The 26,883-nt window shown below is 39.4% G+C and overlaps 1 protein-coding gene across 1 annotated transcript in view; it reads right to left on the bottom strand.

Annotated features, from left to right (window-relative positions):
* NOX3 (NADPH oxidase 3) overlaps positions 1-16,073 on the bottom strand; it is a 39,115-nt gene extending 23,042 nt beyond the window's left edge. Inside the window, exons 1-6 of the mRNA XM_075089868.1 lie at positions 16,029-16,073; positions 15,265-15,360; positions 14,949-15,059; positions 13,034-13,118; positions 4,278-4,423; positions 1,069-1,250 (exon numbers count right to left, since the gene is read on the bottom strand). Coding sequence (XP_074945969.1) covers positions 1,069-1,250; positions 4,278-4,423; positions 13,034-13,118; positions 14,949-15,059; positions 15,265-15,360; positions 16,029-16,073 — 665 coding nt within the window. The remainder of the gene's footprint in view (positions 1-1,068; positions 1,251-4,277; positions 4,424-13,033; positions 13,119-14,948; positions 15,060-15,264; positions 15,361-16,028) is intronic.
* Between the last annotated feature and the right edge of the window lie 10,810 nt (positions 16,074-26,883).

The following is a 26,883-nucleotide window of genomic DNA, read 5'->3' as shown; positions in this document are numbered from 1 at the left end:
GTGCATTCCTGTCAGTGTAGTCTCATCCCAAAACACTGTGTTATGCAGCCTGAGGTTGCACCATGGTATGAACCAAAAAATAGGAGGTGAGGAGGACCACAAGATTTGCATCAAAACTGCATTCCCTATCTGAATTAAAATGTGAATGTAGATACACTGCTGTAGATTCACAGTAATGCTATTGCAAATAAATGAGAAAATAAATGTGGGGAAGCACACAAGGGAGAAGAATGAGATGTCAGCGGAGCTGGAGACAGAAGATAGATAGAAATATTTTCAGCAGTAGGCACCTTTTAGCCCTCATCATGCACCAACAGGGCATTTATCAGCCCCTGAACTTCTCAGGGAGGCTCCCCTGACCCTGCTGTCCCTCAGTGTGAGAACTGAAGCCCTGTACCAACAGAACGGACCTTCGTCTTGTGCTGAGGAACAGGGAGACAATCAGTGACCTGGCAGCCATCCCTCTCCATAAACGCCACCTGACTGGGCTAGTCATAAGCTTGAGTGGCTTGTTACTGTAGTCATTTAAACCTGGTTCCTAGTATAGTGCCTATTTCTCTATGGTGAGGAAATTTGGGGTTCTTTTCCCCACCGAGAAAGAAGGGCAAAACCACTTTACGTTTATGGATGTAGGAGAGAACGGGCACAGGAAGATTCACCACTGGATAGCTGACATGCCGTAAGCTTGTCAAACTTGTGCAAGCTCTCTCACAAAATGCCTTACAAAAACTATGAGCATAAGGTCTAACCCTTATTAATTTGAACCCACCAACGTCTGATTCCTAATCTGCAATGTCCCCAGTTCTCAGGAATGACAGTTCATTTGGACTGATGCATTGATAAGGTGCAGGTTGTGAGGTGGTAGAAGAGTGGTTGAAAAAACTAAACCACACTTTTAGTCTTCAGAAAAGTGGTGTGTTTTAAATTGAAAATTATTTAATTTTACAATCTGTCTCCACGCAAAGAGCCCAGCAGTTTGTTAATAGAAAAGCACAAGATTATAAATTTGAATCGTGTTTCATCTCAAACTGTGTACACATACCCCATGTAGTTTATGCAGACACTTACCCCATACCATGGATTATTAAACCAATGAAGAAGACCACAAAGAGGTGATGGGTATACCAGAACACCTCATAGCATGACCTTCTGATGAGCTCAGTGGATGAAGTCATTATCAGAATTAAAGCCACAGTTATCACAACTCCAGTCACTCCAGCTATGGTGTTTAGCACCTCTCCTGTTGTGTTCTAGAATAAGAATTCATTATTAGTATTATCATTTTCATTGGTATTAGTAGTAGTTGTTGTTATAATTGTTATTTTTATCACTACTTCTGTTGCTGTTACTATTGTTACTGTTGCTGCTATTATATATGAAGCCAAAACCTAAGATATAATTTAATTATAGGAAAAAACCCAGAACAAGACATGGAGGCAAGGCAAACCTCCTTTTTACCACAGAAAAACATGGAAAAAACATCCCTCTGGTCTATTTCCACTCAGGCTTATCCCAGGCAGATGTGTAAATATCTGCTGCCACTTATTTGTTTCAGGAATTGAAAGGAGGACATTAAACAGTCTCATTAGTACTTTTATCTATTTTGCTTATGTAAAAGTGCTCAGAAAAAAAAGGAAAATTATTAGAGAAACGAGAAAATTAAACTTAGAGGTTTAATAATAATAAGCAAAACAGCACTAGGAAAAAGCTTATTCATATGAGGGTGATAAAGTGAGGGGCTAAGACACCTGCAACCATAAAGGTGCATTGCTCTTTCGTGCTTCTTTTACTTCAGTTGGTGGGCTTTTAGCAGCCCTGAAATGGTGTATAAAAATGGCATGCTCTCATTTACCTAGGCAGCATATCTCATTTCCTTACATTTGTTCCTTATTTTTACCTGGAGATGCATTAGATAATAGTTGGGTTTATTTTTTAAAATACATATTTTTGTTTACATTTTTATGCTTGTCAGTGATTAGACATTAATATGCTGGGATTGAACATGTTCCTCCTTGTTCATGACTCACAGACATCAGCACAGGTCTGTTACATCTGTCTAAACTCACCAAAATAAACTGAAGTGAGAATGAAAATGTATTTTGAACACAACAGTCAGATGCTGATCTCAGTTAAAAAGTGCAAATTGTGAAGAATAGCAGTAAAAATCTCACACACACGATGAAACTCAAGCTAAATATGCCAGCAGAGTATAAATGAAGTCCCCATTTGGCCTGCAAAGCATATATATCTGTTTTCCTAGTGCTGATGTGCAGGAATGAAGGTGCTCAGCATGCCTTCTGGATCCTCAGCTGGTTCTAAAGCTTAATACACTGGCAGAAAAAGACCCTATATTGTACTTGTGAAGTGCTCTCATTTGATATGGAAATCCTAGAGGTGATAAAATTCCACAATGCCATTTTTACAGTCACTTTTTACAGTAAAATAATTCTTTCAAATGTTCACTCTTGACAGTGCGCAGTACATTTTCAAATTGGTGCCTGTGAAGAGTGTGTTCAGATCCTATTATATATTAACAGGATTGATCTAGGTGATATTTTGAACATTTCCATTACAGTGTCTAGTTTGAATGTTGAGATGAAACAAGGAAAAATGTCAGACACTTAGTGCATTGCTACTACAGGGGTAGGATGAAACTGAAAAGAATGCCTGAATTGTTGCTCTCAGAACTTTCTTCTCTGAAGTTAGAAGAAATCTTTTATTTGCTTTCCTTCATAATTTATTAATTCTGAGTGTAGCTACTGAGACACAAGTGAGTGATAAAACAAATATAAATATTGGAGGTTAGAGTAAAGTCTAGGCTGTTAATTGTGGGGTGTATTACTGTGAGAAATCTGGGAAAGGATCTCAGAAGATGCTAGCCTTCCTCCTCAAGGGTATTTAGGACCTTAATGTTAATTAGAGGCCTACCTCACAGTTATATCACCAAGCAAAGGCTTAGTGGAGGAAAAAATGCATGCTGAAAGTTGGTAGGTTCCTGTTCAGAGCTGTGAGCTCTGTTCTGTTCTTGGGGAACATCTCACATGCGTGTGGTGAGAGCTGGCACCGGGTGTGCAGAAAGACTGGGCAGCTTAGTCAGTGGTTGCTGTCCTGTTCTGATAAACCTAACTACTTTGTCAACACTTTCGTCAAGACTTTTGTGTTCACACCATTGAGACCATTCCTTTGCATGGTTTTCTTCAAACTTGAGAATCCTTTAGAAAAAATAGGACAAAATGCCTTGTAAATTAAAACTACTATAAAATCCTACTGATAATTGTCCAGCCATCATCTCACTTGGTTTCTTGTTTCAGTGGAGCACACCACTGGCTGGAAGAGCCCCAGACCATGTTCATGCAGCCTTTATTGCATGCCAGCTATGTGGGAGAGTTCTGAAAGGCAGAAACAATATGTGTGGGAGTCTCACCAGGGGCATTTCAGTCTTGGAGTATAGAGGACTATACAACAGTGTACATAAGCAAACAAATAACATCTGTGGGATGTATGATGGAATAAGTTAAAAAAGCTGATCAATTTTTACATGTTTTACATGCATGCATTGTAGAAAGGGTCTGTTTTTCTTTATGAGTATTATAAAGAATAGCTTCTCTACCCATGCTGTTTTGAGATAGCCAAGGAAGTGGACAGGAGACACAGCCACTTTTCTTCCCCAAAGCAAGCAGGATCATTTATTTGCAGGGCTGAGGTACACATAGTCCTGCTTGTCTCTGAAGAGCACACACCAACACTAGCTTCCCAGGGCACTGACTCCTATATGCAGCAATCCTCCGGGTAGTTTTTCACCTGCTTTTCCCTGGGCAGCCACGCTCAACATCTAACAGGGCAGAATCAACCTGCAGATTGGGAAGATACTGCACAACCTTGGGGAGACACAAATAGCAACTGTGAAAGACATGTTGCTATATGATATTGTTTTGGGTTTTTTTCTCTCTGGAAATAAGTTTTGTTTGTTCCATATATTGATAGTTTAGTTTAGTTTTTTTAAATTCTTTGCTGGTTCACTGTCTACTGTTCACAATACTCCTTATCCCTCCTCAACTGTCTCCTGACAAACTAATTAAAATACTGTAGACACTTCTTTGAGCTTAGTAACCTGAAAATTGCAGCTCTGAATAAGTGTTTTCAGCTGAAATTGAGGTTAACCTTTGGCAGCACCTTCTCTCTCTGCTTAAAAAAACAGTTGAAATACAGTTTTACTGACAATAGAATCCACAGAGGAAAACTTTTTAGATGAGGAAAACCAAAAAGTGACAGCTTACCGTTTCATAGGTCCTGATTGGGTTCAAGTAGCTTTCATTTGGGCTCTTGCCAAGGCCAGAAAGTTTATTCCGTAACTCCCCGGCTTCCTTTGACTGGCTGGTATGGTACCGCTCAATGTTGATCAAGTGGGCAACAATATGGATGGCTGCGTGAGAGAAAGAGTGGTGTGAAATTACAGACACACTTGTACATGTCCACAGTGCCAGAAGGAACTTCATTTAGCACACTATGAGCTATTAGAAAAGCTTGGGCATAAACTGAGAGCTTTGCATGGTTTAAGCTGACACTAAAAGGAAAATTTTACCAAATATGTGTCTAATATGAAGCAACTGCTTCACATTGGAGAGGAGAGGAACAGTTCCAGGGTCACCTCCCCTGTTTACAGTCAAGTGCCCTGCAGTCTTCAGTGTCACCAAAGGAGGACCTCTTGAGAGGGTGATATAAAGGTGTTTGCTTCTGATTTCAAATTGTTCAAAATGAGGTAAACTTAATAAAAATCCATATTTTTTTATTAATATACTAGCATGCGCCGTGGTCTAATATTGCTACACAGAACACTAATTTGTCTGTTTTAGGCATAAACCAGTTTGCAGATTGCACCAGGGATAAGAGTTGCATCCAAAATCTGTACCCCGTTAACAAGTAGCTATAGCATTAGTTTATGCAGGTGGAGCCTGGGGAAGCCACAGCAACTATGATTTTAAGGGGAAGTCTGATCCACAGTGTTAGATCTGATTTGCCCTGAGCATCATATATCACCTCTACTTCTGGCCTGCTCCCAAAAGGTATATGAAATGGTCAGTTTAGAAAAATGCCTTAGAGTGAAGAAAGAACTCCCCTGTAATTCTTTTCCTGAGTGGAAAGATGATAATTTCAAAAGAGGTGAAAAGGAAGGACTTTGTTTTATTATTGGCTGACATAAAGTCATAATCATGCTAGGTGCAAAGTCTTGGTTTTTAGTATGAGAGAATCTCAAATCTATTACAGGAAAGTTGCAATTATTGTAAAATATTAAACAGCAAAGGATGAAAAAATGACAATAAAAACAATTATATGTTTACAGAAAAGCAATTATATGTTTTTGTAATTAGCTCTCCATTATCATTTCTTCTTCAGTGTGTATCTGTTCCTGTCCCTGACCCTTTAAAAAACCTTTCTGAAAGGTAGTATTTGTAGTAAACCAAATATGATCTGCTTCCTTGAACAATATTGTCTCAAAAGATTTTTTCCTTTTCCTTTTTGCCTTTTTCCCTTTTTTCCTCTTCATTTTCTTTCTTCTCTTTTCTTCTGTCTTTCTTGTTTCTTATTCCTTCTTTTTTCTTTCCTTTTTTTCTCTTTTCATTTTTCTTTTTTCTGTTCTTCTTTCTTCTTTCTTCCTTCTTATTCTTTCTTTCTTCTTCCTTCTTTCTTCTTTCCTCTTTCTTCTTTGTTCTTCTTCCTTTTCTTTTTCTTTTTAAAATTGTAACTGTTTGCACAAAACTACTGTCTTACTGTGCTAGTCATTGTGTAATCACAGATGAAAATGTGGATTTTTCCTGAAAACAGAATTAAATGCGTAAGGAGTTTGGTATTGCTAAGTCTTTTAGGTGCCTATCCACTTAGTGAGCTCCCTCACTCCACATGCTGGAGTCAGGCTCCTCTCCAGCACCTGGGGGGAGTTGTGGTCATGGGAATATGAGTTAAGGTAGGATGCTGGCCATAGAAGTGCTTAAAGCAGCCAGTGCAAAAAGGTAGAAGATTGCAGTCTTCCCCCCAAGAGTAGGTTAGCCCATGTGTCCAGCCTGGAGAGAGGTTATTTTCACCCTGTTCTTTTGAGTTGATCCTTCTAGAGCAGTAGATGTGCTGTGGTTAGTTGTACTTCATTCAAAACATAATGTTAGCTTAGGGACTCCCACTGCCACTCCCTAACACCTGCTTCCCCTCATTGCCCCATGCTTAGATACTCACTGGGAGATGAAAGGCCTGTTTTAAAATCCTCATTACATTAAATTTAAAGTAGGGCTTTAAATCAAATCACATGTCCTACTCACTGAGCTGACTGGTTATTCTCTTGCGACCTGTCTCCTGATGAAACCCTTAATAAAAATAATCAAATATTTATTGACACAGGCATCCCAAGTGAATATCCTGAGCACCCAAACTGCAAAATCAAGCTCCCATTTTTTTCTGAATCTTTGGCCCAATGAATAATAAATTATTTATACAAGCTGGAATAGCTTCAGCAGAATGGAGACTGAATCCAAATGGGTATGAACTGCGCAGAGATAAAATCAGCCTGGAAATTAGAAGACAGATTCAAGCCATCAGAGGAATGAGACTCTAAAATAACCTTTCAATAAACGGAATAATGGGAACAAGCAATCTAAGCAGCTTTCAGCTGAAGGTTGGTCATTTTATGAAATAGCATATATGATGTGACTGTGAGCATTAGAGGGTATTGGACTCAGTGGCCCAGCACGTCCTGCACATGTTGTTATGGATTAAATGCTGCATGTGAAACAACCCGGCCAGCATCGGGTGGGAGATGCTCCCCAGAGCTTGCATGTGAGAGGATGCTCCCAGCACCTCAGCAGCACTGGAACGCTGAGAGGAAGGTTACATTAGACCACAAGCAGCAAGTGAAGAGTGTCGATTCAGACTGTCAAAACTCAAGAGCCCGGGAGGCTCTGAGATGCAGGGTTTAGATGGCAGCTGTGTGGGGGCTGTGGCAATCTGTTCCCCAGCGTACAACTGATGTATAAGCAGTATATAAACACTATTTATGTATTTAAGTGTAACAGCACTTCTAAGTGCTGAGTGGGAAGGGGGAAACTGTTCCTACAAGGGGTTCCTTTCAGAACAGATGTTTTGGCCTGGTAAGGAAGTTATCAGATCCAGCTGGAAGGGAACCAAGTCATTGCTTGATGAGGACCTGATTTCTCTGACATCTGAAAGAGCTCACTTGGAGGACAGGAGTGTGGGGTAACAGACTGCTGTCTGCGGTAGGTTGTGGAGTTACATGCTGCATGTAGTCCGGTACCGGACCAAGGAAAAGAAGAGAGAAGACTTTCAAAGGCTGGAAAACCTGACAACGAATTGCTGAGTTGACTTCAACTAAGCAGTTATATCTTGGCATCTGCTAGTGATTACTGGTACAACCAGTAGTGGTACTTGGGCCTCTTGTTCTCTGATCCTGGAGGACGCGCTTTATAACTCTGATATGATGGAATAGTCGCTACAGCCCTGGGACGACATGAGTTTCACACAGTTGTGATCCATAGTGTTGTTTTACCAAGGGTTCCTTGCAGCATGTAAACTGCAGGTTTTGCTTGCTCACTTAAAATAGCAACAATAACTAGAGGTGGAGGCTTGACTCTATGTTCATAGCATAATACACTTTCTCTCTTTCACCTTCAAAACACGAGGATTTTTCAAACAGTGATACCGCAGATTGTGAAGTCTTCATGTGAAATGATGACATTTCTGTTGTTTAGAAGGCTACAAAGTCTTGCACTTTCCTCAAATTGCAGGACTGTACATGATTTGCACAAATTCTAGTCACGTCAGCAATGACAGGAAACCTCTTGCTATCTGGTATATGCTGAGTGTTGAGAGTGAAACGAAATGGTAGTTTCTTCCGGACGAAGGTTCGAGTGCCTAATAAAGTATTTCTAGTCTTGAACGGGGAAAAACTGGGTTGAATAGTTACAGCTGCCCAAGAAGGTCTCGAGCCTAAGGTTTAATGAAGAGAAGTCATATTGCAACTTTTCCCTGGAAGAAGAGATCCGCTTTCTGCAACTTAACCTAGTAAGATTTTTCTGCAGGCTATTAAAGGATACCATTCTGTCCATCTGCATATTGTTCTGCTTTACTGTAAGTGTTACTGTCAATGGAAACATCATCATACCTTCTTCTTTGGGTTTTACCACATCTTCCCTTCTGGGTGATATCCCCTCCAGCTTTCATCTAACAGACAGAGGATATTACAAGTGTAGAAGTCTTCCAGAGTGAACAGGAGAAGTTTGGGTTTTTTTCTGCAAGCTATTCTGTGGTAGCTGTTAATGTACAGAGTATAATGATTCACTGGAAAATATTAACATTCAAACTAATGATGTACTGAATATGTTGGTTTACCTGAGTCTCCCATGATCTTAAATATTGCCTAGAGTGATATTAGATTAATACTCCTGGTGGTTTTTTTGTGTGCTGCTAGGAAAAAATGATGCAATCTAAAAATGAATTATAGCTGGATGGTAAGAGTAATGCAAAGATCTAATTCCATTTTCAGTGTGGTTCATTTAATGTACAATAGTTGCAGCAGACTAAAAAGTCTGGCACTGAATACGTTGCCATTAGCTAAAATATTTTACGTCCCTAAAGTGCGTTTTCTGAAGGTCTTTGTGTCTGCAGTATATAGACTTCACCAAGCAATTCCAAAATTAATATGCAAGATTTTTGAAATCTGAGCTTACAACAGTTGGTTTCTTTTTTCCTTGCACCACTTAGATAAGTTAACCACGAGGGCAAAGTTTAAGGTACTACATCTCAGGATTTTCAGTTTAATTTTTTCCTCATTCTACATCACCAAATATAAAGTACGGAATAAATCATGCAATCTTTTAAACAAAGTTCTTTTTTATAACTGTGCATGAAGACTGAAGGATTTTGACTGGTGTTTTTAACAACATCTGGAACCTCTGAAGCACTTAACATACATTAATTTGTATTTGACCCCAAGATGTTCTATCTTAGTCCACCTCTGAGATCAAATAAAAGGTTTTATTGGAAGGAGGGAGGGAGGAAAGGGTTGCTATTAGAGCATGGTGTTTACTGTACATATTCTTAAATACAAAGAGATGTAATTAAATTATCTTGAAAGTCTGGTCAATTTAGTTAGTCTTATTCAGCCAATTGTGCCTTCAGTGAAGCATGCACAGCTCTCATTGAACTAAACAGAAATTGCATGTGTTTATCTGAGGACAAGATTTCACTCTCTCTTTTTCTGCATGCCTGTACAGGATAATAATCAAATTGGAGCTTGCTGCTAGCAATTAAATGTTTTTGTTAACCAACCCATTGTGATAAAATCAAAGAGTCAAATCCTGGCCTTTTTGCCCACAGTGAAGAGAATGGCTTTGCAAGCAGCTAACCCAGGCACCAGGAATTCTGCCCTCGACCAAGTTCTTTTGCCACCCACTGCCTTGTGCCATTTCTAGTTACACAGAACCCTTAATTTAGCTTCACGCTCTCTTTGTGGACTAAAAAAAGTGCAGGTTATGTAAAAATTACAACAACAGTGACCACACACATACTTGCATTGGATTTTTTGTTTTTTTAGAATGGTTATAAACATCAAAGAACATGACTTGGACCAGTTTTCATACTAGCTGGAAGCTTATAATCTTTAATTTAATGTAGTTTCCTTCCTAGTGCTTGCACTAAGTCTGGATTTAAACAATCTGAGTGAAAAAAATGCAGTTTAATGGAAATTTGATTTTCTGTAATTTCTGGAAGTACAACACTGAGATATCAGCTAAACCTCTTTTGAAGATAAGCATCTGCTTCCCTGAAAACTTCATTGCTTACACAAAAATGTGACTCAGATCACCAAAGCCCTTCACATAGCCACCACAACCAAAACATGGTTGAATACGGAAAGGTTTTCTAGTATTTTTAGCTATAGATTTTTCAGTGCTTGTCAGAAGCCAAGCACTCCTGGCATCACTATACCTCTGTCTGCATTTTGCATGTTTTTAAAGAAAATCGCACTGCTGGAATTTTTAAGGAGCAGGAACGACCATTTCAAACAGCCTCACTACAAAGAACCTTGCTGTCCTTCCCCTACTTCCCCATAATTGCTTAAGCTTTATTCATATCATAATTCAAAGACTGTTGGAGCAATATATATATATAACTTTTCTGCAAACACCAAAACAGCACAGGAAGCAGTTTGTTCTTCAAAATATACACTGTATGTAAAAGTAAAAAAAATATCTCCCCCAACACTCCCCACTTCAGAAAATGTATGAACGTACTTTCTTAAGAGGGTAAAAACAATACAGTAAGAAGGAGGAGTTGTACAACATGTTATTTAGTATCTCTTGTAGATATCTTTAGGTTTCAAGACAACTGCCTCTCAACTGGAAAGTATCTTTTGCATTAGAAAGCATAGAATGATTTGCACTGATCAAACTGAGAGTGCATGAAACTATGATTTTATTCTAGCAGAGTTATGGGTCTATAAGGAAGATTTATTAGTGGGTGAATAACTCCCAGACAGCTCTTATCACAGACAGGCATGCAGAACGCAGGAAGCCAAACTAAGCAGAATTCCCTTTACTGAATTTTCAATGATGCCCTTGATTATAGATAGCATTGTTTACTCTCTCTCTTTCCTCCAACTTCCCTCTTCCACTAGTCTCTAATTATATCCCTTTATGACCTGACCAATTAAAGCCTGCTCTTGAATTTGTATTGGAGCTGATGAAAAATTAAAGGTACAGATGTACTTTTTCCAAGGCCATGCGCACCTCAGCTGAGCTGGCTGCCTGTTAGAAGCCAGACAATACTGATGTTGCACCGACTATTTTTAGCACACTATTAAATAAATATGCTGGAATAACACCACCTGGCAAGCTGAGATGAATACATGTTACTTTAATAATAAAGGAGTCTACAATTTTGTATTGTGAGGCTAGGCTTACTGATCTGATCTGCAAATTGGGTTAACTTCTTGCTGCCACGTTTAGGCTATTGATCATACAGGGGAGAACATTCATTTAACTAAGAATTAATAAATTGCAATAGACTAATAGAAGTTGAGTATGCTTTTGTGTAACAAAAGGCAATATAGGTAGTACTTGGATGAATAATGTGTCAGTTGAGAGGAAAATGGCATCTATTTACACATCATTTTAGCACTGTTAGATTTTATAACAAGGGACTCAATATACTTGTGGGTACCTCTTTACTCTGAAACATTGCTTTTCTGTCACAATATGTGCTGTAGATTGTATTTTTTTTATTAATTTGAAATTTAATTTCAGGCAACTGAGTTTCTGGCAATTCTTTACCCAATTCTGACTATACAGCGATGTAGTGTTTTCACAGATATGATAGTTGTTTCTCATTTGTCTGTTAGGGAAGCATGAGTTCATAAATTGTCATGTTTTGTTAATTAGACTTCCCTATATTTTGTTTTCTTATTCAAATATCTCATCAGCTATTTGTCCATTTTATAGTCTGGAAAAAACCCAACCCAAATAACAACCCAACAACAAGGCCTCATTTTCTCCCTTGAGAGTGACACAATTAAATAATGGTGCTTTCTGTCATTTCACATCAGCTCCTCTGTCTTTTTCCTTGGAATTACTGGAGCCATAAAGTAATCACTTTTCTGATAGACTTGCACTTCCCAAATTGTCCACCTTAATGCACTAGCAAAAATTTTTATATGGATGTAAAAACCAAAACCATAAAAGGTTTGACTGTGCAGTTTTGCTTTCTTTTTGGAGCATGACAAATTATACACCAAGTAGAAGTTGGTTAATTTACATTCCTGGGTTGATTTGTTAATTAAAGAAGCAGTGTTGCATTCTGTAGGAATCTGCTTTATGCTGAAACTGAACTCTGATAAATGAATGGATGTGACAGATAGGTAAATCATCATAATACACTATAAGATGCACATTCTCATCCCCCAGCCTACCCCTCTGAATTCTTTAGCACTGCATACAAAGGACAAATTTTAGCTATTGATTCCTGATGGCAATCCCGACTTCATATTCTTTTCTCACTGCATGGGGACATTAACAGCCTATACGCGCAAAAGCAGCTCCCTCATGTAGACTGAAAAATATATTGGGACCAGGATCTACCCTGACAGCCTGGGGGTAGAACTGTTACCATGCAGTGTCTTATGCTTGCAAATAACCCTGATTGATTAATTCCTGTGTCTCCTTCATGTCTTCTAAGAGAAATCTTTGGCCCAGATACCTCTCCATCTCTATATGTTTATGTCCTTCCTCATATTGCCTTTCATTCTTCCTTCTTTGCACATCCCCCTTCCCCACACTATCTCCAGTTCCCCTTATGTCCTCTGAATTCCTAGAAGCTTCAGTCTTCTCCAGGTCCTTTAACCACTTGGGGAACAGGAAGGACCAAACACGTATAGCTCTGTAAGTCACTAGGACCAGCAGAACAGATGACTTTTGGTCTCAAGATGCAGTTTTCCCTCAAGGGGGCCATTAGTTCCCTGTATCCATCATCTATTAATAAAAATATTTAGGAAATTATTTAGCTGTTTTTGAGACAGCTGCTTGTCTCAAATTCAGATTAAATTTATTACCTGGTTGAAAAATTATTGAAGAAGATGTAGCAGTGGACAGATGAGCAGTGTCACTCGTAAGCACCATTTCCTTAGGAAATCAGACTGTAATGCTATGTCATCTCCCCAAACATCTACTCTCAGGGATTTAATCAAAGTTATTTACACTAAATGTTAAGAGCACACAAGTTGGTCACGCTAACTAAATGGCAACTAGTAGTTACTTATCCAGGTTGAAAGTTTATCGACTTAACAGTCAAAGTTTTCTCAAGCAAAAAAGGTTACAAATGGTTAATCAGATAGGACTACTACACATATTTAAAGCTGCAGTCACCAAATGATTGCACTAAAATAGCACGTCTCAGAGCTGATGGGGATTACAGCATTAGGCAGAATCACTGTGAAATTCAAAACAGTTCAAAGGCAAAGAAGGAAAAAAAAAAAGCTTACTTGCATTTACAGCTATTCCGTAGGCAACCATCTTGTGAAATGCGATGTTTTTGTCAAGCTGTCTCCTCAGTGCTCCTCCACAGCACTTGGTGAAAAAGCAGAACTTGTTTTATATAATTCCTATTACTATTTACAACTCACATTTTGGAGTGGAGAAGTAAGGAGTTCAGTATATTTAAAAACTAAATGTTGAAGAAATTCAGTGGAAGTTTTGGGTTATCCTTAACTCTGGGGATCAGGTAACTCCTTTCAGCATAGTGACGCTCCATGATTTCTTAAGCTTATGAAGGGGCTTCAAAACAGGTTTGATAAAACTCTGCTACATTTAGCTGTGATTTGTGAGTGGTTTATCTTGAAGTGGTGATTAACTCATTTGCTGGGATACAGACACCAGGCTGGGCCACCACTGCTTTGCAATCTCAGGTTTAGCTGCATGAGCACATCTGAACTGCTGGCAAAGCCAGCTTGCAATGAAAACATTTTCCCTGCTTTCACGAAACGCGCACCCCAGGAGGGTAAGGCCGTCTAGACCTCAGGTGGCTGCATGCTTATGTGTTGCTGAGCTGTCTTCCCATTACTGGGCGTGCTCGATGGTGGCGTGCTCATGGCCAGCTGGGTGCCTCTGCACAGCCAGCCTGGGGGCAGGGCGGGCTGCGGTGAGCCAAAACTAACACACTCCGCTGGAACCTAGACAGCCCTCATGGACCTAATTCAGTCTCTGAATGGTGTTGTGGGTGTCTGGATTGCTCACTTGACCTGGCGCATTGCCATGCCAAAGATCCTGGCATTTATCCACTTTGTTTCCCAGCTAATAAATCTTCCAAAAATCTGGAGCACCACAAGGTTCAATGCCAAGACAAAGCACCTCCTTGGAGAGTCACTGGATCTGTGCTGACTGTGCTTGAGCCAGTCAAGTTGCTCTGTACCATGCTCTTCAAGAGCAGAATATTGCCCAGAAGAGCAAAATACTAATTATCTGTGAGAAGAGTTCTGTTTCTCTGAGTTCCGACTCAGCATCTAAGTGAGCATGCATATATTTTATGTTAATTCACAAACTGATTCAGAAGTCCAACAGGACCTTTTTTCTCTTAAATGATCAGCTCCTGGACTCAAGCAACTTTTATAGAACAGTGTTGATTCCTAGCCTAAAGACTTGCTTGAAATGTAACTCTAACTCTGAAGAAAAAGAAAAAAAAAGGCAGGACTGAAATAAGAACCAGATTACAATAAAATAAATTAATGTTACAATTTCTGCATTCCTGTTCTTGAAGTCATGAAGTGATCAGTGATTTTTTTACCCAAACATGTGGTATTGGAATTGCTCTGGCTATTATAATTCACTGCAAGTTGAAGCTACAGCTAGTAGACCTAAAGCCTTAATACTTTCTATCCGTGGTGCTGAGGTCAATGTACATGCCTCTGAGCAGATGACCACTCCATTACAAAAACACATGTTTACAAGAAAGGAAGACCTGAATGGTGGCCACTCAGACAGAAGGGTTTAAACATGGTCCATATTATCCTTATGACACTTCTATCTATCTGTACATTTTCTCTTTCCAATTTTCACTTTGCAGCTACACAGGATACACATGATGGATATGTATTTTCTCCATTTGGCCAAGTTGCATTATTACATCCCTTTTTTGTAGCTCCTCGCTTTTCACTTCATGACACCATGCTATGCAGCGGCTGCCAAAATCAGTGTTGCATTTAGAGCACTGTGTTAAACAAGCCATTTGTTTCCCTTCAGTCATGAATACTGACAATTTAAATGGTAATAACTAGGCAATAGTGTACAGACTTCTCTATCAAAAATTAAAATTCCTTGGAAAATGTTTGATATGGATAATACTGCTGAACTATGGAAATAAAAAAGGAAGGATAATATGGCTATTTGAGAAGTGGTACTTACAATGCTTGCTCCTCTTAAGAATGAAATAAGGTTTCTACTGACTGGTAACAGGATTAGCATGCAGTTAAAATTAAGGCATGTTGCAGAAGCTCTTGCCCAAGCCAGGGTTGACTGTACATAGAACGGTATAAAGAAATTAAATTACAAGCTTGGTATAAAAAGAGCAAAAGAAAGAAAATACTATATTAACATAATACTCTTATATGGGAAAATTACTGTTGAAGCATCAAAAATATTATTATGAAGGATGTAAATAAAATCAGACTATGCACACATTCTTCTTGTGGAGCCCTTTAACAATCAAACTTGTACTTACTCCCAGCATAATCCGTGTATAAATGTAAGCGTCTTCGTCTTCATACCAGTAGAAGGTATCAATAAACAAATAGAAATTCAGCCCCAGCCACACCAGCTACAAAGCAGACAGGCTACAGATTAGTGACACTTACAGTATTTTTTAATGCATATAGAACTGGTTATGGTTATAGTTTTAAAAGTATCTGAGAGCTACTTCAAAATCAGTGTGCAATGCAGTTCTTGATCACAGATGATAGAAATCACAAATGCTTGCTGGAATGAGGCTATCTTTTAGCAAATGCAGGATTACAGTCCTATCCCACATACCCAGTAGAGGATATAGTTGACATTTAGTGTGTGATGGTAAACTTGATCTTAGACACAGGGCTTAGCCTGGTCTCTAAAAAGGCAATAAAAGCTAAAATTAAAGAATTCCAGAAATGGAGGGAGTTAGGAGCTGAGGAAGTTCCTTTCTCTGCCCCCAACACTCAGTTCACCAAAGCCTCTGAAGATAATGCAGAATATAATTTCAATTACAATTGCAAACCCCTCTTCCCTTTATCTGAGGACTAAAGTACACGGACTTAAAAATAATTAAAAATAAAACAGTAAGACTTTAAATTGTTTTTAAGACTAGTTATAAAAAGGCTGCTGAATATTTTATAGCAAGTTTTGCATTAAGATTGGGAGTATTACTGTAAGCAAACCATAAAATGTCTTTTAAACAAGCTTAAAATATTTATATATATCCAATTAGATTTTTTTAATGCTAAAAATACTCACTAATAACAGCACTGAGAGTTTTTCATTCAAAATCCAGCATCCCATCCTGAGTGCCTCTCCCTATTCTAGCAGCAGCTGACTCTTGCCTTCCAGCGTAACCTGAGTTCTCCATCCATTCCTCAGGCTTTTTTACTAACTCCTCTTGTCTTTAGATTTTAATAAGCACCTAGTGGGAGCAGGAGCTCTCTCTAGGAATTTTCTAATTAAGAACTGCCTGACAAGAACAGATCACCCAGGTGACATGTCTCATGACCTGTGTAATAAAATGCTGGTCATTGTCCAGTCCTTTCTCTCTCCAGAGTTATTTCTCAGCAAATGAGAGATGCTGTCATTAAATTGTCCTCTTGTACTAGCACGTGCCTGGGTGGGTTTTTTTTGCTTTGTCTTTGCATTTTGAACAGCGTGCAACATTTCTTCATAATCTCTCTTTTCATTTACTAACAAATGGGAGCGTCCCTTATGTGTAAGATGAGAGCATTGCTAAAAGATCTTGGGAGTGGCAAAGTCACTCAGTCAGAAGTTGGGAATTGTCAGAATCAAGGATGCACCTCTAACATCTGTCCGGATTTCTTGCAAATACAGATTATGACAATGCTAAAATGCATAGTAGTTTTTAATTCATTTGGCTACAGTCATAAAATAAGCAGTTACTTTCTCTTTCACCTATTTACATTGTTCAGTGTAAGGACATGAATCTTACTACTGTTCCTCCCTGCTAGGAGGAGGGAAATAACAGTTAATTACCTCCTGGGGTTCTTTGCCAAGCCTCACAAACATCAGCTACCTTCACCCATGACCTGTGAGGTGAGAGAGGATGCCATTTTCAGAGGTCTGAAAATGAAATAGGAAAAACCATGTCCCTTACTTGTGCATGTGGCTTGAGCAGGTGCTGTGGCTCTCCATGTTCTCTGGACCCTGCTCCCACATTTTGTCTGTAAAGTGGCATTGCTTTGGCAGGACTTAAGGTACTCAGGCAAAATAAGCCTCCTCCGAATACAACCCACAAACACTGTCCAGGACGAGATATTACCCATTTTTTTTTCAGGTTTTGTTTTTATTTATAAAATCAGATGTTCCTGTTGCTCCAGGTTTGTCCTGAGGACTGTTCAGCCTGCTTCCTTCTCTTTGGAGGTTTATTCCTGCAACGATCTAACAAGCCATCTTCAAAAATGAGTCAGCAGGATTCAGTACCTCTCAGCAAGATCAAAACTTTTTGACAGGCCATTGTAACAGAGAATACTATTAGTCTCTTCAACACTTCTCTTTAGTAGGTGGTTATTTGAGCAGCCAGCACCATGATTATATTCAACTTGAAGAAACGTCTTCTGATTTCCCTTTACTAAGAGAGAAGAATAATGTACTGACTTTCCTGCATTTCTCCAGAGGGAAATCCCTTCCCCCTGGCCTCCCTTACATCATGGAACTGGCAACAACTGGCATAAGGAAGAGATTGCTTTGAAACATGGTCAACTTCACTGCAGGAATTCCCTCCTGACCGACCAGGTCTTAGCTCCTTTTTTGTCCTGTCCTGGTGAGTGCACTGCATTTACCCTTGGCTCCCCTTGCCAGAAACTTTGCCTGTAGTAATCTTCTTCCTTCCCCAGTAAAACGATTTTCTTAAGGCCTACCTGACTTGGCTGCGAAGGAGATCTTTCTGTGACAAAACAGCTTAAAATTTCTTAAATTTGAAATGCTATTAAGCTCAGCTACTTTTTAAACCAGTGCTAATGACCATTAATATGAGGTAGCAGAACCATGGAAATGTAGTTATGAATACTCTGAGCACAAGCATTTACAAGGGATTTGTTTTGAGCTTTATTTTTCTTGGATGGTAAAATTAAGCAACAAACTTTATGACAAGCCATGTGCAGTAATTGGCCACTGTTCATTACGTGACTTGATATAGGCTATTCCAGCAACCACCCTCTTTATACTAGCTTTGGTAATGCAGAAGCTAACAAGATAGTGAGTATTGCTGTATTTTTCAGAGAGGTCAAAAGACGAGGAAATAAGGGAGAAGGGAAGAAGAATGTGCAGAGGGTGAGGAGAAATACTGGTAAGGTCAGATGCCAATTTTAACTACTTTAAAAAAAGGGGGGGAGAGAAAACCCACTATCTGGATTAGCTGCACTTCAAAGGGAAATTCTGCACTGCGATGTTCTGCTTTGAAGTTCAGCCGATCCAGACAGCAATTTTCTAAAATGAGTCAAAACTGGCATCTGAAATAGATTTTTTTTCAGAGTACAGCAGATTCATATGCTGGTTTAGGCTCCAAAATTTGTCTGGATCAGCAGCTGTACTTCAAAGCAGCACATCTCAGTACAGCATTTGACTTTGAAGTGCATGTGGTCCAGATGCCAGTCCTCTTAAAGGAGCCGATGAATCAAGTGCACTTTATATTTTGTCTGTTGAAACAGCTATGTTTTTTCTCATATATAACGGTAATGTGTGTGGTCTCCAGTATGGTATCTATCAATAAAAACATAAAGCTAACACAAAAGCTCTTTACTGCTTCATTTTCTACAAAGGAACTGGTCATCATCATTTTATTATACAGATTTGCAGTGATCTCAGCCAATTTCTAGCACAAACTATTCAGACAAGACTCAGGAAAGGACATTTTATTGATTAAAGAACTAACTGTATTCCATTTTGTCATTGTTTTATCATTATCATGAGCTGCAACTGCCCTAAAAAGGATATAGAATAAGGATGAAAAGGGATTTGTTCTGGCAGTTGGGGAAAAGCAGTGATGGGCATGCTGAGTTCCCATGCAAGAGACAGGCAACTCTGTCATTAGCTTAAAAGGTCAGTTTTTGCATGGAAAGAGGTTTATGAGGTGCTGAATTCTTCCATGTAAGTATCTCAGCATTAATGTCAATGTTTATATCAATTACTGCTACAGATCTCAATCGCAGTCAGTTCTATTCTATTTGACAGCAACCTCTGTCTGAGGTTGTTAGTAATTTTTATAAAGTACTTTCAACAGTGCTTACCCTTTACAAAGCAAATTAATTATTAGCATGAGACTGTATACATATACCTATATATATTTCATTTTGCTAGGCTGTTCTAATTTTACTGTTAGATATGCATGCCTTGTTCTCAAAGGCAAAATCATTTCAGTTGGCTCTGAACTCTGTCCTAGCCCTTTCGTTGTTTTCATGTGTGCTTGACTTTATGACTGTTAGTAACCTGGATGAACTCGATAAGCTTCACTATGCTACATACAGAGATGGATATAGGTAAACAAGTGATCCAGAGGATCAGAGTGCTTTCATTTTGCAGTCCGTCTGACAGCCATTTAATTGCTGACTGTATCAGAGTGTACACTTTGTATTAGACCGTACAAAATAGTGGCGCTGCTGTGTTCTCTAGTTTTTACATTATTTCTACATAATGTTTCCCAATAACGTTGAAGAAGTGAGAGGCAGATTTGTCTCTGTTGAATGGATGAAGAAGCTGTACAATGTATTCGATAAACCATTCAACTTTTGTGGAGAGAGAAGCTGCTGAAGCTGATTAGAGTGCAAACCTTTTCCTTTTTTTTAATTCTTTTTTTCTTTTAAAGACAATTCTGAAGGAACAGAGGCCAAGGTTCAGTTTTGGTTGTTCTTCAGTGCTCTGATTCTAGCTTTGTAAAAGAAACTTATTGAATTTCTATAAACAGTGGCTGAATGACTAGTAGCAGAAAAACAACTATATCATTTTTAGAGATTTTCTTACAGTGTTTTCTTTTTTTTATTTAACTACCTCATTAATGTTAATGGATTTTTTTCTATGAGCTGTACTCAATTTACTGATTGGAAAACTGTTTTGCAGTTTGAGAACATTAGAAAAATCCCTAAAGCTCTAAAAGACTGAGGTAATATCAGCCTTGTCAATGCCAAAGATTCAAAAATCATCAGATTGTTCTGAAATTTATTTAATCTTTTAAAAAAGTGTGCAGTTTGGGGGAGAGTACTGAGTACTGAGACTTCAAGGGCATCTGGCTTCTCATTTACAGCTTTTCTTCAGTAACAATGTGTTTATTTTTTAATAAAATATTAAAAATCTTGGCCCCAGAAGTGGGCTTGAAAAATAACAACAAAAAAATCATGCAGTTTTTGAAACACTTGTGATACAGCTGGCAGAATTAGCAATGGTATGGCAAGTATTGACTATGTCCACAAACCCCGTCATTGGTCACAAGGCACAAAATGGAGAGAAAGACTTCTGTCTCTATCCAGAAAAGCAGAATAAAGTTTCAGATCCTTTAAAAAGAATAAAAGTCTTTTGGTTGTAGCTGCAGCTCTTCTTGAAGTGCACAAGCCAGTGCAATGAAACAGTTCCTTTCCCTGTGTTAGCAGACCTGATACTGGTATCAGGGATATCTCAACTGACGGGCAGTGCCAGGATCTGGAATCGCAGCACACGCCAGTTATACCTACAGGAGTCAAGAAAAGGAGTCAAAAGAACAGTGAAATGCAAGGAGTCTAGGATCAAAATCAAAAGTCACATTGGAGGCTAAAAGGGAGATTGTCACTGACCAGTGTGGGAACAACTATTGTTTCTGCCTGAAACGGGGTCTTGGCACCCTGTTTGCAGAGAACAACCCCAACTCTGACTCTTTCCACAAGCCAGCAGAAAGGTTTATCAATGAGAAACCAAACAGCTCTAACTTGGGAGATAATCAGTTCCCAGCCAAATGATATTAATATTTGAATCCAAATCTTTTCTCTCTCAAGGGACTTCTTTATTACCACGCTCACACTGTAATCAAAATATATTCAGGAGCAATTTCAGGCGTTCAAAAGCTATTTGTTTCAGTAGGTGCCAAAATCTCTCTGCTCTTGACTGTCCATGTCCAGAAATAGACCATCCTACCTTCCTAATTATATGTGCAAAATGCTGGTTTTCCTATATAAGCTGTTTTCCAGTGTAATAAAATAAAACAACCCCTTAAAGCTGCTGAAGTCTTGTACAAATAGAGGTGTCCATAAGTTACCCTTTTAGTTGTTTTGTAGGTAGCAAGCCTTGGAAAACAGGTCAAAGCTGAGCTGAGAAATGGCAAGAACAGGAAGCAGGAGGAAAAAGGGATGACAGTAGCATCCATGATGTTTTCTCTTTGTCACCAGACCTGAAAAATTCCATAATAGATTAGATATTTTTCATCTGGCCCTGCCTCATATGTTCCTAATACAGCACGAGGAAGTTGTGGATCAGCTGGCCTCCCTCCAGCTCTTCATCTCTTGTACCATGTGCCACTACTAAATCCACTGATCTGCAACCTGTGACACCTTTTTTTGCAGGACTGTGCTCACAGGATGCCCCTTAAGGGAGCAGACTCTGCCAGGCTGGATATAACCCATGATAAAGGTGAAGCAAGGGCTGTGCCCTGGCAGATGAGGAGACAGAGGGGGTAGATAGCCACCAGCTGGCTTTTCACCTCCCCTAGAGCCAGGGCATCACCTACACAATGGAGAAAGTATTGAGAGAGTCTTAATATGGGTATAAAAGGGTTGTTCAGGTACCACAATAGCACACAACCAACTCCCCCACACTACTGCACATGCATAATACTCTCCATGCTCTCCAGGGCTGACCAGATCAGGGACAGAACATGGTGACAAAGGACATGGCATAGCTGAGACATTCAGTCCCTGTTTAACCTCAGTCTTTACTGGTAGGACTGACCTTCAGTTATTCCAGGCCCCTAAGGCAAGCAGGAAAGTCTGGAACAAGGAAGATGTACCCTTGATGGAGGAGGATCCGGTTAGGGAACATTTAAACAAATTGGACATAACACAAATGTCAGGTTGCCCAGAGAGGTGGTAGATTCTCAGAAACATTCTAGGCCAGGTTGGACGGGGCTCTGAGCAACCTGATCTAGTTGAAGATGTCCCTGCTCACTGCAGGGGGGTTGGACTAGATGACCTCTAAAGGTACTTTCCAACCCAAACCATTCTATGATTCTACGATTCTATGAAATCCATGGGACCTGATGGGGCACACCCATGAGTGCTGACCTGGCTGGTGTCATTGCAAGGACACTCTCAATCACCTTCGAAAGGTTGTGGCAATGGGGAAGCCTCCTGATGACTGGAAGAAAGCAAGCATTACTTCTGTCTTCAAGAAGGGCAAGAAGGAGGATCTGGGGAACCTGAAGTGGTCAGCCTCAGCTCAATCCCTAGGAAGGTGATGGACCAAATCTTCCTGGAAACCATTCCCAGACACCTGAAGGCCAAGAAGGTGATTGGGAGCAGTCAGAATGGCTTTACAAAGAGGAAATTTTGTAACCTGACAGCCTTGTATGATGAGATGATGGGTTTGGTGTTGAGCAGATGGGAAAAACGAACTGACAGGAATCCAGTAAGTTCAACAAGGTGAAATGCCAAATCCTGCATCTGGGGAGGAATAAGCCCAGACACCAGTACAAGCTGGGGGCTAATTGCTGGAAAACATCTTCACAGGGAAGGCCCTGGGCATCATGGTGGACAACATGCTACCCATAAGCCAGCAATACACCCTCATGGCAAAGAAGGCCAACAGCCTCCTGGGCTACGTTAGGAAAGCACATTGCCACCAGGTCAAGGGAGGTGATCCTTCTCCTCTGCTCAGTGCTGGTGAGACACATCTGGAGTGCTGGGTCCACTGCTGGGCCACTCAGTACACGAAAGATACTGGAATGAGTTGAGTCAGGGCCACAAAGATGATTAAGGGACTGGAGCATCTTTCATGAAGGACAAGCTGAGGGCCTGTTCAGCCTAGAGGAGAGCAGACTCAGGGGGATCTTAACAATGTGTATAAATACCTGATGGAAGGCTCCAGAGAAGATGGAACCAGACTCTTCTCAGTAGTGCCCAGTGACAGGACCAGAGGCAATGGCACAAACAGAAACACAGCAGATTCTGCCTGAACATCAGAAAACATTTTCTTACTGTGAGGGTAACTGGCACAGGTTGCCCAAAGAGGGTATGGAGTCTCCCTCCTTGGAGATATTCAAAACTCATCTGGACACAAGGCCTGAGCAGCCTGGTGTAGGTGACCCAGCCCTGAGCAGGGAGGTTCGACTAGGTGATCTCCAGTGGTCATTTCCAGCCACAGACATTTTGTGATGTCTGTGATTTCCATTTAGTTTACTAGAACAAAGTGAATGGAGCATTCTGAAGTTTCTTGCCCTAGACTATGAGTATACTTAATTTAACTAAATTAATTTGTATTTTGTTAAAATTTTCATGGAGAAGTTATTAGATTAGTCTGATTTTATTTCTGGCTCTTATTCAGAACTTTGTGATCCCATTAGCAGTCCGTTTTTATGAGGATGAAATGTTTTGGAGTGCTAGATCGAATATTTTCAGTGGAATATTTTATAACAATTTTTGTTGATGCAGTATTAAATTCTTTTACTGGATACACCAAAAACAATGATAAGAAGGACACATAGGTATTTAAGTGACTTCATATACCCTTAAAATGAGTAGCAATGACATGAATAAAGACTTTAATTAAATTAAAATAAGGACTTGTATATAGGTATGTTTTTAAGACTGTGTGCTGCAAATCATTTTTCCAAAAAAACACATCACCATGCAAATTCCTCATTTGCATAGCAGTAAAATTACCAGAGTTGATAAAACTGTATGTTATCTGAATGGTTTTTGGTGAATTATTTCTCCTAATTTAGACCTTCTGTTCCTTCCCAAATTCATTCTGAGATTATTATTAAATCCTATTCCATATTAAATTAAAAATGAAATACAGTTTGCCCAGCATAGGAGCATTAAAAGGTCACTCCTATGTACTTCTTGGTGTCTGTAATCATATGCACATGCAGGAAAAGTAGCAATATGGACAACCTTACCAGATGGCTATTCACAACTCCGCACAAGAACAGAGGTCAAGAGCTAAGAGTTCACCTAGTAGAAAGCATTTTCTAGCATGTTCGAAGTGGAAATTATATTTTAAAGTAATTACAGGCCATCATTTTTAACACTGCAGTATAGCAATATATAAAAGCATAAGCTGTAAGTGTTCTGGACTCATTTCTCTGCCACTAAAATGTTATTTGCTTCCATTACCTTAAATTCAAATAAGCCAGTGGCACTGCCTATAAAGTATCTCTCTGTTGTGAGAAGAAGCCATGAAGAGGCATAGGCAGGGGGGTAGAATAAAGATCAAATACACCAAGAAGAGGCACAGAATCAATGAATAAAGACGAAGTGGGAGGATGACAGGCACTTAAACAGTATTTTCATAGTCTAAGCAATAGTACCCTTGTGAGCAAAGGTTTCCGAGTGATGCCTCATTCTATCTATTTCTCCTTTCAACATTTTCTCCCCACATCTTTATCCCCTCCTCTTAACTTTTTCTAAAAGCCCTGGATGTTTTAGCAACTAAAAATAATTAGTCCGTTGTCAGACCTCTCCAATATCTCATGGCAATAGCGTGCAAGGCAAAAAGTCTTTTGCTTACGGTTTGTGACATATTTGATTTAACATGCTGTGGACAAAGCAATGAAGTTTTAGGACATCGAGTCCATCCCAAAGGGCCAAGTGATTGCACGTGTTTCACACATCTCATGATTTGGTCCTTGTGGTTGAAATTAAATCTTGAGTGATTCCTTTCTAATAAGACTCCGATTTCATTCATTCTCACCTGTACTGGAGTGATTCCTGACCAATGGGGGTCTGAGGCTGAGCACGGAGAAGAAGACAGCAGACAGCTCATGCTCTTTTCTCACCTCTCCTCTCCTTTGGGCAAGGTGTGGGGACTTCCTCCTCTCCCCACTGGATGCAGGCTCGTCCTGCCATGGTGCTTGCTTGAGAGGGAAACACATGGAAGCACAATCAGCTCCCATCTCCTCCAGCCAGGCAGTGACCAGCAATGCCCCGGCTCACCCGTCACCACCACAAGCACCATCACACTGCCCTGGCCCTGTGGCCTTACCCCAGCCATGCCTGCTCTCGTCAGGCATCGCCTCTCACCAGGGCTCCGGGAAGTCAGCTCTTAACATCATTTTGCTCTAAATTTAGATTAACATTGCAAGTTTTTCAAGGCTTTGAGCTGCCTGCAATTTCTGTGGAGCCGTAAATTTACCTTATTGTAAGTATGAACATAAAGGTAACTGCAGGGATGTGGTGATTATAGTGTTTAATGTATGGCTGTTTATATTGTAGTTACAACTTAAGCTAATGAATTCAATTTTGTTAAAGGTTTTCCCAATACAGTGCTTTAAAGCAGAAGCGATTAAAGTTGGTTTATATTCAAATATTGCTCATTTCAGATCTCGTAAAAGTTCTAACAACTGCCTATGGTTTCAGAATAAAGAGATTAAAAGACACTTAAAGGAGTATTAGTAAAATGCTATTAATTTAAAAGTTGAACAATATTTTTAAAATTTAGTTTTTAGAAATAAGCCTACTCACAAATCATGTTAATTTATAAATTGCTTTAACAGAAAATTAGTTAAAATGTTCTATTTCATTTACTTCAATGCTTAGTTGATAGTATTTGTATTATATGTGTTTTATTATAGAATTTTATGATAATATAATTTTATTATATAATAATGTATTTTTCATTAAAAATTTACACCTTTTTTTGGTACCTCTTGCCATACTTAAAATACTGTACAAACATTTCTGTTTAGTCTTTACATCAAACACTGTATAGATGAAGATAAATTATAATAAAAAGGAAAATCAGAAGGGGAGATTAAGTAACATGCCAAAGAGTCACAGCAACTGTAAACAGGTTGTGTCTCATAAGCAATTCACAAGACTTTTACTATTTTTTCTGTTGTTTTGAAAAAAGCTAAAACATTCTTCATACATGTGAACATTGAAACGGCACCGTTAATTGTTATTATAGTGGAGAAAGTGGTGATATGTGATTGCTAGACCCAAATGTTTTTACTGTGATTTGATAGATTAGTTGAGACAATGGCAGCAAGAAACAAAAAGAAAGGTGATGAGATTTACTGCTTAATTCATTGTCTTCTGAAGTCTTTTTCCCCCATGTATTATTAATGCTTGCTAAAAGGGAAACTGCTGCCATACCTTGTGAGACCTGCTCCAACATCCCTGCCCTGACGTTACAGCTGATGCTGGCTTTGGCGGCTGGACCTGCCCCTGGGACAGGGTCTGCAGCGTAGTGAGCAGCTCTGTCCCGTGCCCAGCCTTGGGGAGGATGCACCAGCCACACTTGCACACAGGTTCATCCTGCATCCTTGGCCATTTCAGAGAAAATGGACTTCAAATGCTGATCTACATATTTAAGAATAAAATTGTATGCACAGGATGAAGCCTTGTTTCCTGGCAAGAAGTGACTTCAGAAAGGTTCATGGTTTTGAGCAGAAAACTGACTCATTCTGAATTCCTGTTACAGTGAGTTGGCTGAGTGAGACAATGGCTATGTGGTTGTGGGAGTCCTGAGTAGGAGTAGGAATATGACATGCTTTATAGCATTGGTAAAATCAATATGAGAAAATGCATCCAGAGCTGGTAGTCAAAAATTATGTAGAAAAATTGGTAATGATAGAGAAGATGGCCACAAAGATCAGGGCTGAACATAATGCTGTCCTTTGAAATTCAAACTTTTGCACACAGTCAGCCTCAAATAGTTTTCACCTCTTGCCCAGAAACAGCGCTCAGGAATCTCAGCTTTCCGTTGACAAATAAATAAACAACAGCCTAGACCATGTTGTTGTTTTGACAGCCTTGAAAATATAAATCAGGCGTAAACTGATCTACTGATGCTTTCCAGACCTTAAAGACATCATGGGATGATTGCTGAGGAACATGAAGTGTCCTACACATATGAATGAACTATTAACTCAAACCAGCAAGTGACAGCCTATAGTACATTGAAAGCT

Source organism: Phalacrocorax aristotelis, chromosome 3, assembly GCF_949628215.1.
Source record: "Phalacrocorax aristotelis chromosome 3, bGulAri2.1, whole genome shotgun sequence".
Classification (NCBI taxonomy): domain Eukaryota; kingdom Metazoa; phylum Chordata; class Aves; order Suliformes; family Phalacrocoracidae; genus Phalacrocorax; species Phalacrocorax aristotelis.
This window is presented reverse-complemented; position numbering and strand designations above follow the sequence as displayed.